This window comes from Hemitrygon akajei, chromosome 25 (genome assembly GCF_048418815.1).
Source record: "Hemitrygon akajei chromosome 25, sHemAka1.3, whole genome shotgun sequence".
Taxonomy (NCBI): domain Eukaryota; kingdom Metazoa; phylum Chordata; class Chondrichthyes; order Myliobatiformes; family Dasyatidae; genus Hemitrygon; species Hemitrygon akajei.
In genome coordinates this window covers 17,654,734-17,673,609 of record NC_133148.1, presented here as the reverse complement: position 1 = coordinate 17,673,609, position 18,876 = coordinate 17,654,734, and the positions used below count along the sequence as shown (strand labels likewise).

Below are 18,876 nucleotides of genomic sequence, written 5' to 3'. Positions count from 1 at the left end.
AAAAGAGCACTGTAGAAACAGAGCGTTACAGAATTATACATTACATAATTGGTTTATTTTACTAAACCTATTCCGTTTTCTTATGGAATTTATTAATCTAATTTATTATCTTCCCATCCGAAACTGAATTGCACAGTTCACAACGCAATGGCCCCGGAAATGCCCAGAGGTCTCTGCGGCTGGAAATATGCCCGATTAGCCAAAGCGCTGAAAAGCGGCCAGAGCGCTTGAAAGCCGTGTCTGAGCATGCGCGGTAAAAGAGACTGAGGCGGCCTGCGGGTGATGCAGCGATTCTGGAACTGGTAGGAAAATCCGCCGGTGTCGTAGATTAAAGTAATACACACAAAATGCCGGAGGAACTCAGAGAGCCAGGCAACATTTGTGGGGAAAAAAGTAAACAGTGGATGTTTTCCCTTTCCCAGAGATGCTGCCTAACCCGGTAGTAGGGGAATGTTGGGGGCGGGAAGGAGTGCAGCTTGTGAATGGAGTGGGGTGGGTGTTATTGAAACATCTGAATTAAACGTAAGGACTGGGATTAGAGTTGAAAGACCTGCTGTTCACGGGGTGCGTTTAGCTACAGCTCCGCGGTGAACGGGGGTGGGGGAGGTGTGAACCGGCTCACAGTACTGCGTATGTACGGCTATCTTGGCGGTGACGCAGAGAGCAGAGTAGAAGCCAATTGGTTCGTTTATTTGATTGACAGGCAATTGCAGAATGGTCTGAGAGCATTATAAAAGGTCGGCACAACATCATGGGCCAAAGGGCTATAATATTCTATACTCTGCTGCTTGTGCACAATTCTTTGATGCTATTTGCTTACGTGGACTGAGATTTTTGGCCAGCTTTCTCTTTAACAATCTTGCCCTTCTGCCAGTACCTCAACCACTACTAAACCCCAGTGTTTCCTAGTAGAACTGCAACAGTTCTGGAAGGTTGCTTCTCACTGGTGGTTTCTGTGAGGACAGACCACGTCCAGATCCTAAAAGATTAATAAATAACGAAATAATGATCCCATCCAGTTTGTAAGAAGTCTGTAAGTCAGGTTATTAAAGCAACAAAATATCAAGAAGTGGTCAAGACTGGCCCTTATGATAACAGAGCAACACACACAAAATACTGGAGGAACTCAGCAAGTTAGGCAGCATCTGTGGAGAGGAATTAACAGTCAACATCTGGGCCGAGGTCTTGCATCAGGACTGGATAAGAAGGAAGAAGAAGCCAGAACAAGAAGCAAGCTGGCAGGTTATAATAGCAGTGTACACTTTCACTTGGGGGGAAATGTAGCATCCACGTTGAACTTAAAAATCGTGGCGGACAAATTCTCATGTATATGGCAAGCTGTTTTTTATGGTCTCAGCTGGCATATTTTTAGTTACTAGTCATGTTAAAATTGTTTTCACAGGTGTTGGAAGAGGAGAATTAACAAATGGTGAGACTTCAAATCACTTCCAAAATCACACCTCTGAGTTTCATTGGGATCTGAGTATCATCGTGTTAAACGTGGAAGGAAAAAATGTATGTCTATGTTGCCACTGAGAAAACATATTAAATATCAACGTGACTGGAAAAGTGTCAGGACCACAGAAGAGTGTTCCAATGCAGGCGCGGGGGAAGGAGTTTTAACACTTACACACCTGAGGAAACACTACCCCCTTTCATAGTGGAGAAAAGCCACTGTGTGTGAAAAGTTGTGTGTCGCTGGGATGTGAACTGATCATTCATCATGGACAAGCACACCGATACTTGCAGCAGGAAGAAGCCCTGGAAATGTGGGGACTGTGGAAAGGGTTACAATTCGCCTTCTCAGCTGGAAATTCATCGACGCAGTCACACTGGGGAGAGGCCCTTCATCTGCCCAGAGTGTGGGAAGGGGTTCGCTCAGTCCGACAGCCTCGTGGTGCACCGGCGACTTCACACCGACGAGAAACCATTCAGTTGCTCTCACTGTGGAAAGAAGTTCCGGTCTTCATCCAACCTCATCGAGCACCAACGAGTTCATACTGGGGAGAAACCATTCACCTGCTCTGAGTGTGGGAAGGGATTCACTTGCTCTTCACATCTCACTGATCACAAGCGTCGTCACACAGGAGAGAAGCCATTTGTCTGTTCTCTGTGTGGGAAAGGGTTCACTAAATCATCCCACCATCTCAGCCACCAGCGCCTTCACACAACCGAGAGACCGTTCATCTGCTCCGTTTGTGAAAAGGGATTCACTAGTTCATCTCAGCTTCTGATTCACCAGCGAATTCACAGCAAAGAGAAGCCTTTCAGTTGCTCTGTGTGTGGGAAATGCTTCACATGCTCAACAAACCTCACTGCACACAGTCGTGTTCACAATGAAAACAGGCCTTATAAATGTTCTGACTGTGAGAAGAGCTTTAAAACCGGAAGAGATCTGATGTACCACCAACGTATTCACACTGGGGAAAAGCCTTTCACCTGCACTGAATGTGGAAAGGGCTTCGCTCGTACATCCGCCTTGCGAAAACACCAGAAAATTCACCAATGACTTGTGATAGTGAACCGTTTGCTTTGTTAGGATGTCAGATAGTAATATGTAGCTCATTCAGGATTAAGTTTAAGAAAGAGAAAGAATATAATCGGTGTTTCTAATTACATTCTAATGAGATAAATGAATAAAAAAGGTAAAAAACACAAAATGCTAGCAGAACTCAGCAGGCCAGACAGCATCTGTGGGAGGAGGTAGTGACGACGTTTCGGGCCGAAACCCTTCATCAGGAGTGAAGTAACATGGGATGGTCGAGGGGGGAATAAGAAGTGGGAGGGGGGATAAAGTAGAGAGCTGGGTAGTGATAGGCTGGAGGGAAATGGGCTAGGGGGAAGGTGGAGAATTATGGGAAATAAAAGAGAAAGAAAGGTAGGGCTGGGGGGAGATTATAGTGAGAGGGGAAAAAGAGAAAGAGAACCAGACTAGAATAATAGATAGGAATGGGGGTAAGGGGGGCAGGGGTATCAACGGAGGTCTGTGAATTGAATGTTCATGCCGGCAGGAAGGAGGTTACCTAGGCAGGAGATGAGGTATTGCTCCATCGACCTGCGTGTGGCCTCATCTTGACGGTAGAGGAGGCCATGGACAGACATGTCGGAGTGGGAGGGGTCTGTGGAATTGAAGTGTGTGGCCACGGGGAGATCCCGCCACTGCTGGAGGACTGAGCGCCGGTGTTCGGTGAAACGGTCTCCCAGTCTGCGGCGGGTCTCCCCAATGTATAAATGGCCACATCGGGAGCACCGGATACAGTATATCACCCCAGATGACTCGCAGCTGAAGTGGTGCCTCACCTGAAAGGACTGTCTGGGGCCTGGGATGGTGGTGAGGGAAGAAGTGTGGGGGCAGGTATAGCACTTCTTCCGTTTGCAGGGATGAGTGCCCGGAGGGAGGTCCGTGGGGAGGGATGGGGGGATGAATGGACAAGGGAGTCGCGTAGGGAGCGATCCCTGCGGAGAGCCGAGAGTGGGGGGAGGGGAAGATGTGTCTGGTGGTGGGATCACGTAGGAGGTGGCGGAAGTTACAGAGGATTATATGTTGGATCTGTAGGCTGGTAGGGTGATAGGTGAGGACCGAGGGACTCTATCCCTGGTGGGCTGGCGGGGGGATGGGGTGAGGGCAGAGGTGCGTGAAATACGGGAGACGCGATGGAGGGCAGAGTTGATAGTGGACGAAGGGAAGCCCCTTTCTTTAAAAAAGGAAGACATCTCCTTTGTACTAGAATGAAAGGCCTCATCCTGAGAGCAGATGCTATGGAGGTGGAGGAATTGAGAGAAAGGGATAGCATTTTTGCAGGAGACAGGGTGGGAGGAGGAATAGTCTAGGTAGCTGTGGGAGTTAGTAGGTTTGTAGTAGACGTCGGTGGATAGGCTATCTCCAGAGATAGAAACAGAAAGATCTAGAAAGGGGAGGGAGGTGTCGGAAACAGACCAGGTGAATTTGAGGGCGGGGTGAAAGTTGGAGGCGAAGTAAATGAAGTCGACGAGCTCAGCATGCGTGCAGGAAGCAGCGCCGATGCAGTCGTCGATATATCGCAAGAACAGAGGAGGACAGATACCGGTGTAGGCTTGGAACATAGATTGCTCCTCGTGGATTGCTCCAATAAAAAAGGTAATTGTTTTGCTCAGGTAACATGGACTTGTTAGTAAAAGAATCCAGCTCACGAATTATTGTTAAAGGGAAAGATGGATGATTACTGGATTAAAGCTGAATATAACCACCTCCGAGTGTCAACGCTTTTAATTCATTAACAAAGTAAAGATCTTTAAATGACCCAGTTCTGTTGTTAACAAGGTTATAAACAGAACAAATGTGCATTTTTCAACAATGCTGTCATTATAAATTCAGTGTGAGTGCGGAGGGCAGTCCGAGTGTCCTGGTATGGACCTAGGGCTTTAGTGCTGACGGTCAAACATCCGTTCATACTAATCGCAGTGTTACCCTGCTGCAACCCCATCTAAAGGGGGAGGGTAAGCAGCCAGAGGTCTTGGTGCCTATTGGCACCAAAGACAGAGATAGAAAAGGTGGGGAAATCCAGAAGAGAGATCTTAGGTAGAAAGCTGGAAAACAGGACCTCCGGGATAGTAATCTCTGGATTGCTTCCCATGCCATGCATCATTCAGGGTAAGAATAGGTGATATGGCAGGTGAATGCATGGCTGAGGAACTGGCACAGGGGGCAGGGGTTCAGATTTATGGATCATTGGGATATCTTCTGGGGAAGGTAAGACCTGTACAAGTGGGACCTATATCCTTCCATGAGTTGTTCAGAACAGTTTCAGGACAGGAGGAGGAGTATAGGAAACTGATACAGGACTTTGTGATATGGTGCAACTCAAACTACCTGCGTCTCAATATCACCAAGACCAAGGAGATGGTGGTGGACTTTAGGAGATCTAGGCCTCATATGGAGCCAGTGATCATTAATGGAGAATGTGTGGAGCAGGTTAAGACCTACAAGTATCTGGGAGTACAGTTAGACGAGAAGCTTGACTGGACTGCCAACACAGATGCCTTGTGCAGGAAGGCACAGAGTCGAATCTACTTCCTAAGAAGGTTGGCGTCATTCAATGTCTGTAGTGAGATGCTGAAGATGTTCTATAGGTCAGTTGTGGAGAGCGCCCTCTTCTTTGTGGTGGCGTGTTGGGGAGGAAGCATTAAGAAGAGGGACGCCTCACGTCTTAATAAGCTGGTAAGGAAGGCGGGCTCTGTCGTGGGCAAAGTACTGGAGAGTTTAACATCGGTAGCTGAGCGAAGGGCGCTGAGTAGGCTACGGTCAATTATGGATAACTCTGAACATCCTCTACATAGCACCATCCAGAGACAGAGAAGCAGTTTCAGTGACAGGTTACTATCGATGCAATGCTCCTCAGACAGGATGAAGAGGTCAATACTCCCCAATGCCATTAGGCTTTACAATTCTACCGCCAGGACTTAAGAACTTTTTAAAAGCTATTATTAATGCTTTTTGAGATAGTGATTTAGATGCATATCATATTTTTTTACTGAGTTAAGTATTGTATGTAATTAGTTTTGCTACAACAAGTGTATGGGACATTGGAAAAAAAGTTGAATTTCCCCATGGGGATGAATAAAGTATCTATCTATCTATCTATCTAAGCTAATTTGGCAGGGGGATGGGAACCGGATTGATAGTCTTGAGGATGAGGTAGTTTGTTTACAAACAGAGGCAGTGTGCAGTGAGACTGCTAGCAAGGAGAGGCTGATATAAGGGCAAATTTGCAGTGAACAGGATGAGTTGCATTGTAAAAGGTGGACAAAATCGAAAAGGGTGAGTACAAGACTGAAGCTGTTATATTTGAATGCATGCAGTATACAGAATAAAAGAGGTGAACGTAGCACAGTTTACAGATGGGCATGTTTGATGTTGTGGGCATCACTGAATCATGGCTGAAAGAAGATTATAGCTGGGAGCCTATCATCTGTCCCTGGTACCCCTCCCCTCTCCTATGGGATATCTTCATTAGGAGTTTGAGGAGATTTGGTTTGTCATCAAACACACTCAAACTTCTCTAGATGTACCATGTCAATCATTCTGACAGGCTGGATCACTATCTGGTATCGTGGAGGGTGGGGCTACTGCACAGGACAGAACGAAGCTACAGAAAGTTGTAAAGTTAGTCTGCTCCATCTTGGGTTCTAGCCTGTTTAGTATCCAAGACATCTTCAAGGAGCAGTGACTCAGAAAGGCAAGAGTCCATTACCGAGGACCCTCATCAACCAGGACTTGCCCCCTTCACATTGTTACCTTCAGGAAGGAGCTACAGAAGCCTGATGGCACAGGCAGAGTTTGAAAAACAACTTCTTCCCCTCTGCCATACGATTCCTAATGGACACTGAACCCATGAACACTACCTCACTTTTTTAATATATATTATTTCTGTTTTGCACTAATTTTAATCTAAGTAGTTAATATACATACTTATTGTAATTGATTTACTTTTTTCTTCTTTCCATATTATTATGCACTGTATTGTACTGCTGCTGCTGTTAACAGATTTCTCAACACATTCAAGTGATAGCAACACGATTATTAAAATAAGTAAATGAGGTCTTAAAGTCACACACAAAATGCTGGAGGAACTCAGTGGGTCAGACAGCATCTATGGAAAAGGGAATGTTTCAGGCTGAAACACTGACTGTTTACTTTTTTCCATAAATGCTTCCTGACCGACTGAGTTCTTCTAGAGCTTTGTGTGTGGTGCTTTGGAGTTCCAAAATCTGCAGACTTTCTCATGTTTGTAAATGAGGTTTTACCTGCCTAAACATCTGGAGATGATTGATTCCTGATTTAAATCAGTTTGGATCAATTTGTGTGGTAGAATAGAAATGCACATCACTATGTATCTCTATCATATCCCTTATTTCATGTTGGTTTTCACGGTGGAGGACATGTCTAACATGCTGAAGAGAGATGATACGGATGTGATGGGAGGTGAGGACCTCAGTACAATAGCTATCACTAAAGATGTAGTGCTGAGCAAACTTGTGGGCCTGCGGATAGACGACCCCCTGGTCCTGATGGAATGCATCCCAGGGTACCAAGAGAAATGGCAGAGGTTATAGTAGAGACTTTGGTGATGATTTACCAAAATTCTCTGGACTCTGGGCAGGTCCCAGCAGATTGGAAGAGGGTGATTGTCATGCCACTGCTCAAAAAAGGATGCAGGCAAAAGGCAGGTAACTATAAGCCAGTTAGTTTAACCTCTGTAGTTGGGAAATAGCTTGAAGCTAACATTAAAGGAGAAACAGCGAGGCATCTGGAAAGAAGTGGATCCATCAGGCAGACGCAGCATGAACTCAGCAGAGGCAGTTCCTGCATGACAAAAACTTACTGGAGTTCTTTGAGGATATAACAAGCACAGAGGATGGAGGGGAACAGATGGACATTATTTACTTGGATTTCCAGAAAGCGTTCGATAAGGTGCCACAATAAAGACTTATCCATAAGATAAGGATGCATAAAGTTGGGGGTGATGTATTAGCATGGCTAGAAGATTGCTTAGCCAATAGAAAGCAGAGAGTTGGGATACATGGGTGTTTCTCTGGTTGGCAATCAGTGGTGATCGGTGTGCCACAGGGGTCGGTGCTGGGCCCGCAACTGTTCACGATATACATTAAGCATCTGGAAGAGGGCACCAAGTGTAGTGTATCTAAGTTTGCTGATGACACTAAATTGAGTGGAAAATCAAATTGTGCAGAACATACAGGGAGTCTGCAGAGAGACATAGATAGGTTAAGTGAGTGGGAAAGGGTCTGGCAGATGAAGAACTATGTTAGTGTGGCAGAAAAGGTACTACTCAGACACGAAGGGAGATCGCCTTAGAAAGTCTTTATTGTAACATGATATCATGGAGAGCTCACCATCCTAAAAGCGGAGTTCCGAGACTCTGTCGGACAATGGGTCACGCTCTTATTTATATCCCAAGCATACGAGAGAAAAACACAGAAATCAGAAGGAGGAACTTCAATGGCTGAGTAGCAAAGTTGCAGGATATGTCCTTGAGCAGTTACACGTTTACTTCAGTGTTAATTCCTCAAGAGTATATCAGACGTGATGATTCTTAGAACAACAAATATAAACAGTTATTTTAATCAGACTGACTGAAAGGCAGCACAGAGTACATTAGTCACAGTAGACTTTGATTTTACATTTGAAGATCATTAACCCTTCTTTGCTCAATACAATGTCAGCTCTGGATATTTTCTTCCACAGTTCAAGTACAGAGCACTGCTGTGAAGAAAAAACTCTATAACCCCTTAGTATCTAGCTAGTAACTAAATTTCTTCCACAGTTAGTAAATGTGAGGTCACCCACTTCGGAAGGAAACAGTTAAGGCCAGATTATTATTTAAATGGTGCAGAGGGACTTGGGAGTGCTTGTGCGTGAATCGCAAAAGGTTGATTTGCAGGTGCAGCAGGCTATCAAGAAGGCAAATGGAATGTTGGCCTTCATTGTTAGGATTGAATTTAAGAGCAAGGCGGTTATGCTGCAAATGTATAGGGTACGTGAAGCTGCATCTGAAGTATTGCATGCAGTTTTGGTCTGCTTCGTTGAGGAAGAATATACTGGCTTTGGAGGTGGAACAGAGGAGGTCCACCAGGTTGATTCCAGAGATGAGGGGGTGAGACTATGAGGAGAGATTGACTTGCATGGTACTGTACTTGCTGGAATTCAGAAGGACGAAGTCTTTTAGAATCATATAAAATTATGAAAGGGTTACCCAAGATAGCTGGAAGGTGAGACTAGAACTAGGGGACATAGCCTTAAGGTTTGAGGGAGTAGATTTAGGATGGAGATGAGGAGGAATTGCTTTTCCCAGAGGGTGGTGAATCTGTAGAATTCTCTGCCCAATGAAGCAGTGAATGCTACCTCAGTAAATATACTTAAGACAAGGTTGGATAGATTTTGCACAGTAGGGGAATTAAGGGTTTTGGGGAAAAGGCAGGTAGGTGGAGATGAGTCCGTGGTCAGATCAGCCACGATCTTATTGAATGACAGAGCAGGCTCAATGGGCCAGAAGGCCTACTCCTGCTCCTAATTCTTATGTTCATATACTGTTTGCATTCAAATATAACACCTTCAGTCCTGTATTCACCTCCAATTTTTCAATTTAGCTTGAAGCTAAATTCTTATCCCTTTCTATACGTTTTCTCTTCCTCTTTATTCAGGAGTTTTCAGCAATGCCTCCTGCACTCTCCCTCCCTTTTAGTTTGCACGTAATTTTCCAGGTTGTTGAACTAAGGCCCTCCCCTTACTATTTGAGGTCAATTAAGGATGAGAAATGAAAGCTGGCCTTGAAAGTGATATCAGTATCCTAAAAAAGAAAAATTAATAATTTACTTGGCAAGGGGCTGATGGTTAATTAATGTAATGTCTTTGCTTCAGAATCGCAATAGTGTAATAACCAGTCAGTGAGAAATGGCCCTTCAAATGCCTCGCTATTCCTATTTTACATTATTTTCACTGTAACTGAAAGTAACTTGTTGTACCTGCACTGTACTGTTGCCACGAAACAACAAATTTCAGGACTAGTGTCAGTGACAATAAATGTCAGTGTCAGTGATGTCCTGATTATACAGACCTTGAAGTCCACAGTCCCCATCGATATGTCTGAAGAAATATTTTCCTTGACCCAATTTTATTGAATTGTATGCACTCTTCAGAGGGATAATGAGAATGTGGTAGATTATGAAATATTTAAAATTTCAAAAGGCCATTTGATAATGTTCCCATTTACGGCCAGATGATCAAGGCCAGGGAACAGGCTCAGGGACAGGGAGCTGGTCTCAGAATGGGGAGTGGTGTGATGGCGCTCCCCAAGGATAACTACTGTGGAAGATTAAGGTTTAGACGCCGAATTATAATTTCTAAATTTGTGCTTGACATTAAAATAGGCAGATGGTGTATATTGATTACAGAGGCTACAAATTATGGAGATCATTATTACATTTCACACTGACTATATCACTGGAAAATGAGTTCAGCAGAGACAAATGTAAGGTGAGAATAGGGAGGTCACTTATTTCTGGGAGTGGATGGGTTAATGTGGAATGCTATTAACAACCACCAGGAAATGCATCGAGTCGCGAGAATTCCTTCATAAGTGGCAGTAGAGGTGCAGGGCTGGTATGGGGAAGAGTACAAACCACCCACTATTTCTGTCACCACCCCTTGTCCAATCTGTGCAAGATCTCAAAGCAGTTTCACCCATTGATTGGAATAAAAACAATTCAGCTTTGACCCTGGGAAACTGCCCAAGAAGAAGGGAGAAAGATGTTTATGATCAACCCAGAAAGAGAGTTAGATAAAAAGTTGACACAAAATAAAATGGTCACTGAAGCTGATGTTGCAAGTTTGGTGCTGCGAAAGAAGAGCTGAGTAAGGGAAATGTAGAGCTTTAATTTCTGTTTGTGGAAGAGTCCCTGAATGTTTGAGTATAAACATTTTAGGGGTCCATACATTCCCTTTCTCAGAAGTCCCTCTTGTGAAAAATCGTGTGCCACAAGGGGGCATTTTCTACCAGCGCCATTCTGGTAGAACCAGCGTCTTTGATTTCAAAGGAGTTGTGAACGGCAATTTTAAATGAGCTGTGAGGGGCAAGTTTTTGACACAGAATGGTGGATGCCTGTAATGTGGTGTCCCGGTTGGTCAGAGGCATTTAGAGAGCTGCAAGAGACATTTAGATGGGCACATGAATGTGAGGCCAATGGAAGGATATGCACATTGTTTATGCTGAAGAGATTAGTTTGGCAATTTGATTACTAATTTAATTGCTTCAGCACAACTTTGTGAACCAAAGCTCCTGTTCCCCTCTGTACTTTCTATGTTCTATTTTACAATTGTTAAGCACCTCAGTGACAGTCTTTCCAACAGGCATATGGTGCTTTCATTTAGTTCAGTGTTTTTTGTCTATATATCTGTATTGTTTTGGAGATAACAGAGTTGAGATTTTGGTTTCGATTTAACTTACAACTGTGTGAAGTTTTTCCAGAGTTTGTGATCTGGGGTTGTCAAATAAAATTCGGATTTCTACTTATAATGCAAAACAGGGGCAATGAATTTTTGACAGCAAGTCCCAGCTGCTCAGTCTTTGCAGGTCTGGGCTCACATACACACCTAGGATCAATGAACTGGCACACCAGTCTGGAAATCTTTGTCATTACCAGACCATCAACAGTCTTCAAACAAACACTGGGTTGAGCTAAATACAGCAACATCATTCATACACGTGCAGATTTTCAACTGCGTATCTCTGATCTCCAGGATCATAACCTCGCTCACGCTCTTAACTGAATCTCTTAAGAACACCAGATTCAGGTTTATTTGTCATATGTGCAGTACATCAAAACACAAAGTGAAATGTGTCACTTGCATTAACCACTGACACAAGCTAGGGATGTGTTGTAGGCACCAAACTCGCAATGCTCAGCAGAATAACATATAACATAATAAACAGAACACAAGCAACAAAATAATCCGCACTCCTCCCTCACACACACAAACTCTCTCACTCTCTCTCTCTCACACACACTCACACTCTCACTCACTCACTCTTCTCCATCTCAGGACAGGGCTCCAGGCTTCGGCTGTCGGTCTTTGACTTCCAGACCTGATAGACCTTCAGGCTCCAGTCTTCAGCACCAACCCCCGGACTAGCCGATGATGTGACCCCGAACTGGCCCTAGTGCCTCCTGCTTGCACGGCATTCAAGCACAGAGCAGAGGCCTGGACTGCAGCTGGCTTCACGTCCAGGGGCAGGTGCAACCTCAGCACCAAAGCACCACTTGCTACGCAGTCTGCACGCACCACAGGAAGCAGCACCCAGGAAGGGTGACCATGAGGACCTTGACAACTGAAGAGTACGACGACACAGAGAACAAAAACCAGTTGGTGTAGTTTTAATGTGAGATTTAGGAGATTTAAAGGGGATCTGACGGACCATTTTTCTGTATACGGAGACTTGCTGATATCTGAAACACGCCAGGAGGTGGGATCAGATACAATCAGATCCGTTTAACAGGCATTTAGGCAGACAGTACATAGGGAAAGCATGGAAGAAAACATTCCTAATGCAGCTAAGTAGGATTCGTGTGGATGGAAAAATGCTGGCATGAGCAGGATGGGCTGAAGGGCCTGTTCTAGTGCAGTATAACTGTGGTTGTATGACCTTCAACCTAATAACCAGGTTCTTTCCTGCTCTCTAGAAGGAGAATCAATTCCACACTGCAGGTTAAAGCAAAGTGCTGCAGATGTTAATAATTCTCATTCTGATCTTTCAGATTCATTCTCTGACCCTGCATGACGGCACAAGAGAACCCCTTCTCTCCGGTGCTGGGCCTGAGCTCTTGTGCTTCTTTCCAGCTGTTTTTTTCTTCTTTTTTCCAGGACAGCGGGCCTCACTCAGTAGTTTCAATGAATATTATTATGGCCTCGGGTTCACAGCACATTGGAATACGTTCCAGTCCTGCTTGGATTCAGCCGGGAGCCCAGCACCCAGCATCAAACCAGCCAGAGCTGGCATGCGAGCATGGTGAGAGCAGGTCAGAAGACCCCAGCGGGCACCAAATGTGAAGTGTAAATTAGAGTTCCTGTGTATACATCCAGTGATAAGCCCACATAATAAGTTTGAAGTTGTTTTAAATTCACCTGATTCATGTGAGAGCTTGGATCAGCTTTTCTCCGGCCATGATCACCTTTAGAAACCTGTCAATCAGTGAATGTAGCCCCTTCAATAGTCCAATAGCTGAATGGGAGAGAGAGTCCTAAATGCACGAATGAACTTGCTTACAACAAAGGAGGAGGCTATTCAGCATTCGCATGAGTCTTACACACCCACAAGTCATTTCTAGACAAACATAGAAAACTGCATTACAATTAAGGGGCAACGTGAAGAGATACAGAGAAGACATAGAATTTGCTCCTCACCCTCTGTCCAAGAAGGACTTCCTCCTTGAACCATCTTTCTGTGACAGACAGCTTGTGCACCTGCAACTCTGTGTTAAGTTTTCTAGTTTATAGGTATTGCATTCGTAATTTGGGAATCTTTTGTACAATTCTAATCACTGTTGGAAATTTACTCAATATAAAACGTGCTTCATTTAAATCAGAATAACTGTGGTAAATCTGCTTTCTTAGCTGCGGGCATCTCCTTGGACCTGAAATAGTGTCAGCTAAAACCCCTTTGAAAAATTTTCTAACGTAGCTAAGTAAATTAAACTTTGAAAGTTAGGTTGATACAGTATAACCTCCCCAAAGTGAGCGTACTAGTGGACATTTATAACAGATAAGACTTCAGTTTAGGTGTCTAAAACACGTACACATAATACCATCAGGTAGTGTGGTGACACTTGTGTGTTGCTCCAACACACCATAGGGTGTTGTATTTGAATTTATGTTTCAATGTACATGTGATAAATAAACTTGAATCTCGAATCTTGAGGAGAGAGAACCTTTATATTGAATCCCAGAGACACAGCTGTAGATTAAGTGAACATGTCTGCCCCATATCTTTGGTACTTTCATCTAATTTCTCCTTTCAGAAACATTGCCAACTTGTTAAACCCACAAGCATCTATTCCAGTTTTATTCTCAGAATAATAGATATGAACTAGAGTTTGTAAAACAAAAATAGATTGTAAACATTCAGTAACCAAGGCTACAAGTTAGTACTTGAAAAGCGAAACCCAGTGCATTTTTGGGCAGAAGTAACTAAAGACCACATGAGAAGAGCAAAGATCAATCTTAAAGCCCTCAAACCTGCTCCACCATTCAACAAAGTCATACAAACAGCATCGGGAGTAAAGCAGTCAGCTCCTCAAACCTGACCTACTGTGTTACTCAAATCAAGGCTGCTCTGACTGCAACCCTGTCTATCAACAGAAACATTTTACTCCCTTGCTTATTAAGAATCTGGTTTGCTTTGCCGGAAAAATGTCCAAATCCTCTACTTCCCCTGTCCTTGAAGGAAGATTTCTAAAGACTCATAAATCTCAGGAAACAAAATTGTCTCATCTTTATCTTAAGTGAACAAGCTCATATTTTGAAACAATGACTTTCTAGTTCTAGATTTGCCCATAAGAGGAAATACCCTCTGCATGTCAATGTTACCAGGAGTCACCCAGATATAATGTGTATAAATCATCACTTCTCACCATTCTAAACCAGCAAGTACAAACCCAGATAGCCAAGCATTCCTTATTGCACAACTTGTCCATTCCGGGCATTATGATGAAAAAGCAAGTCAAACTGCTTCCAACATTATCATCCTTCGCAAATGAGGAGACCAATAACCATATACCGGTAACAATTACAACACAGAAACAGGCCCTTCTAGTCCGTGCCGAACGCTTACTCTCACCTAGTCCCACCTACCTGCCTGCACTCAGCCCATAACCCTCCATTCCTTTCCTGTCCATATCCAATTTTACTTTAAATGACAAAATCGAACCTGCCTCTACCACTTCTACTGGAAGCTCGTTCCACACAGTTACCACTTTCTGAGTAAAGAAGTTCCCCCTCGTGTTACCCCTAAACTTTTGCCCCTTAAATCTGAACTCATGTCCTCTTGTTTGAATCTCTCCTACTCTCAATGGAAAAAGCCTATCCACGTCAACTCTACCTATCCCCCTCATAATTTTAAATACCTCTATCAAGTCCCCCCTCAACCTTCTACGCTCCGAAGAATAAAGACCAAACTTGTTCAACCTTTCTAACTTGTTCAATGCAGGTTTTGTCAACGCTACGTACACTTGAACACAACAAAAGGCAGAAGGGCCTATTCCACATCGCAGCTCAGTAAATAAATAAATAAAATCCTCTATATTGAATTCAATTCCCTGAGCAATATACCATCATATTATGTTAGATTTCCTAATTACTTGATAGTGGTGTACAAGATGATAAGAGGCTTAGATCGAGTGGATAGCCAGAGACATTTTTTCCTTGTGCAGAGTTGGCTAATACAAGGGGGCATAATTTTAAGGTGATTGGAGGAACATAAAGAGGGTATGTCAGAGGTTTAGTTTTACACAGAGCGGTTAGTGGGTTGGATGTCCTGCCAGGGGTGGTGATATTGGCAGATATATGAGGGGAAACTAAGAAACTCTTAGATAGGCACATGGGTGATAGAAAAATGAAGGGAAGGATTAGATTGATCTTAGTGTGAGTTAAAAGGCTAGCACAATATTATGGGCTGAAGGGTCTGTACCGTACTGTAATAGAAACATAGAAAACCTACAGCACAATACAGGCCCTTTGACCCACAAAGCTGTGCCGAACATGTCCTTACCTTAGAAATTACCTAGGGTTAACATAGCTGATACTGAGCTCCATGTACCTGTCCGGGAGTCTCTTAAAAGGCCCTATTGTATCTGCATTTTTTTATATGTAAAACTGTATTGAGACATCCTGAATTCATGAAAGGGAATATACAAACACAAATATTACTTGCTCCTTACATGCTTAAATAAAGCAATCCAAATTCCAGTTGTTACAATATACTGTAAATCTGATTTTGTTGCACTTAAACATTAATTCTTAAAACTTAATCCTATCCTAATTCCAGAAGGCCATAAGTTCTAGGAGCAGGATTAGGCCATTTAGCACGTTGAGTCTGCTCCACCATTTCATCTTGGCTGATTCACGTCCCTCTCAGCCCCCAATCTCCTGCCTTCTCCCCATATCCTTTCACGCCCTGACTAATCAAGAATAGTTTAACCTCTGCCTTAAATATACCCAGAGTAACGTTCCATGTTCTACTTGCTACAACCAATAACCAGACATTTTCAAACGATGCACTGGTATATCCACACCTCTACAGCGCTCCCCCTCCATACACTCTGCTTTCTGCAGGAAGCACTCCCTCCACGATTCCCTTGTCCATTTGACCCTCTCCGTTAATCTCTCTCCTGGCACATATTCCAACAAATGAATTTCTACTCCTGCCCATTCGCATCCTCCCTCACCTCCATTCAAGGCCCCAAGCGGTCCTTCCAGGTGTGGCAATACTTCACCTACAAATCTGTTGGGGTTGTCTATTGAATCTGCTGCTCCTGATGTAGCCTTCTCTATATTTCTGAGACCCAATGTTATTTGGGGGACTGCATTGTCGAGCACCTCCATTCCATTTGCAAAATGTGGTATTTCCTGCTGGCCAACCATTTAAATTCCTTTCCCCCATTCCTGTTCCAACATGTTGGTCTATAGACTCCTCTTTCGCTACAGTGAGGCCACTCAAAGGGTGAAGGAGCAACACCTCACATTCCGTCTAGGTAGCCTCCAACCTGATGGGGTGAACATTGATTTCTCCTTCTGGTATTTTTCCCCTTCTGCTTCCCTCTTCTTCTATTCCCCACTCTGCCCTCTCACCTCTTCTGCTCACCTGCATCTCACCACCCCCGGTGCCACTCCATTCTCCCTTTCTCCTGCGATCCACTCTCCTTTCCTATCAGATTCTTTCTTCTCCTGCCCTTTACCTTCCACCGAACTTTACATATCGCTATATCTAGCTAGTCCTCCCTCCCTTCCCCCACTTTGTTATTCTGGCACCTTCTCCCTTCCTTTCCACTCGGCCCATGCCTGACCAGCTGAGTTCCTCCAGCATTTTGTCTGTGTGTTCAGAACATGAGGTGTTGTTCTTCAGCCCTGGCAGTGGAGGAAGCCAAGGATGGACAGTTCAGCGTGGGAAGGAACAGGAAAGGAGATGAAATGACAAGCAACTGCGATCTCAAGTTCAAGATAAAGTTGATTGTCATAGGTATATACCTACACAGGGTGTTAGTGTCCGGAAAATTAGCCTTTTCAGCAGCAGTGAGGTATATTAGCTGAGGATGGCCACTGCAAACAGACAGGTGCTCCATTAATTTCTCACTTTGTCTACACTTGAGGCCACCGACGTGAAAGTCACAGAGAGCACCAAATCCCACCACCAGTCACAGCTTCTGCTGCACACCCTTTACTGCTTTCTGCAGAAACCATTCTCGTCTTGATTCCCTGGTCTGCTCATCCCTCCCAACCCAAACCTCCCAGCCACATGGAATGTTTCTCTGCGAGCACAGGGGGCACAAAACTTGTTCCCCACACCTCCTTCCTCATCACCAACCAGGACCTAAATAGCCCTTCCAGATGAGGCAGTGATTCACGTGCATTGCCTACAACCTCCCCTAGTGCATTTGGCGCTCTTGAAATGGTTTCTTCGACATTGGTGAGAACAAGCAGAAACTGGTGATGGCATCCGTTAGTCTGCGCCTGGAAAGTCCCCTCTCCAGGACGCAGGCCTGGGCAAGACCGGCAGTCACCCATGCAGTGAGCCTCCCCTCTCCACGACACCGATGTTGTCCAAGGGAAGGGCAAAGGCCGATACAGCTTGGCACCCGTGTCGTCGCAGGAATTGCTAGAACGAGGTTGAAGGCAATGTTGGACTGCCTTAGGGAGCACAGACTAGGTCACTGATTTGTAGACCATTTCATATTCTGCCTAGTGCGCCGAGTGGAATCAATATTGAAACTTCCAACATCAAATTTCAGACTGAGACCGTTCTTAAGGACTGGAAAAGAAGCGGTAAGAATAAAAAGGTTGGGGACTAGCTAGAAGGTGGTAGGTAAAGTCAGGTGGGTAGGAAAGTCTGCAGATGCTGTAAATTCAAAGCACCACACAAAACATTGGAGGAACTCAGCAAGCCAGCTATCCTCAGGGTGGAGGTACAACAGCTGATAATCTTTCTGGGTAGCCTGCAACCTGATGGCATGAATACTGATTTCTCCTTCTAGTAAAGAAATTCACCTTCCCCTACACCGACCCCCCCCCCCCCCACTACTCTGTTCCTCGATTTCCCACTCTCACCTGCCTACCGGTTCCCATCGGATCCTTCCCTTTCACCTGTGGCCCATTCTCCCCTCACATTCCTTCATCTCCATCTCCCACCCACCTGGCCTCTCCCATCATCTTCTCGCTAGCTTCCTTACCCTCAACCCACCTGTTTATTCTGGTGTCTTGCTCCTTGCTTCTCAGTCCTGAAGAAGGGTCCCAGCCAGAAATGTTTGCTTTTTATTAATTTTCATAGAGGCTGACTGACCCACTGAGTTCCTCCAGCACTTTGTGTGTGTTGCTTAGGAACGATTAAAGGCTGGAGATGAAGGAATCTGATAGGAGAGGAGAGTGGACCATAGGAGCAAGGGAAGGAGGAGGGGACCCAGGGAGAGGTGATAGGTAGGCGAGAAGAGCTAAGAGGCCAGAGTGTGAAATAGAAGGGGGGAGGGGGAGGGAAACATTTTTTTACCAGAAAGAGAAATCGATAATCATGCCATCCTCCACATCCACAAGAATATTCTTAATTTTCTCCCACAACAGTACATACACAATCCTGTATTGTCTTTCTTTTGTTTGTGCAACCCATCATTTGGAATTCATAAGAGAGAATGGAACCTCAACAATATTTTGCATTAATATTATATACAAGTTTATTCCTCATTATCAGTATAGTGTTTGACCAGTCTTGGTAATTTTAAGAATGCTGACATGAAATTAATCTTCTCGCATACTTTAAAACTTTGTTTACTCATGTTGTGTATAATGTTTGGATATTTTACATGTAAGTCTAGTTTTATGCATTCTTAATTTCTTTGGAATGTATCTGTGACTCAATCATTATAAGTTTGCTGCATTAAATACTTATGATATTTTTCTAGTTCTCACAGTTTTGCTCAGTTCAATTGTATGAGTAAGTGCTGCCCAATAAAGCACCTGGAGCTGATGCCATCTCGACTCCCGTGTTGAACTGAAGTGGAGTTTGGCTTTCTGCTGAGTTGTGTACTTCCTATTCCCACACAATACACCTACACTTTTCCCAT

The 18,876-nt window shown here is 44.2% G+C and overlaps 1 protein-coding gene across 1 annotated transcript; it reads left to right on the top strand.

Annotated features, from left to right (window-relative positions):
- The first annotated feature begins 248 nt into the window (after window positions 1–248).
- On the top strand, window positions 249–2,746 carry LOC140716423 (uncharacterized). The gene is made up of 2 exons (XM_073029141.1): window positions 249–302; window positions 1,403–2,746. The coding sequence occupies exon 2, from the start codon at window positions 1,724–1,726 to the stop codon at window positions 2,507–2,509; it is 786 nt and encodes a 261-aa protein (XP_072885242.1). The 5' UTR covers window positions 249–302; window positions 1,403–1,723; the 3' UTR covers window positions 2,510–2,746.
- The last annotated feature ends 16,130 nt before the right edge of the window (window positions 2,747–18,876 follow it).

Coding starts and splice junctions, on each gene's coding strand:
- LOC140716423 (XM_073029141.1), top strand. CDS start 1,724: ATGGACAAGCACACCGATACTTGCAGCAGGAAGAAGCCCTGGAAATGT.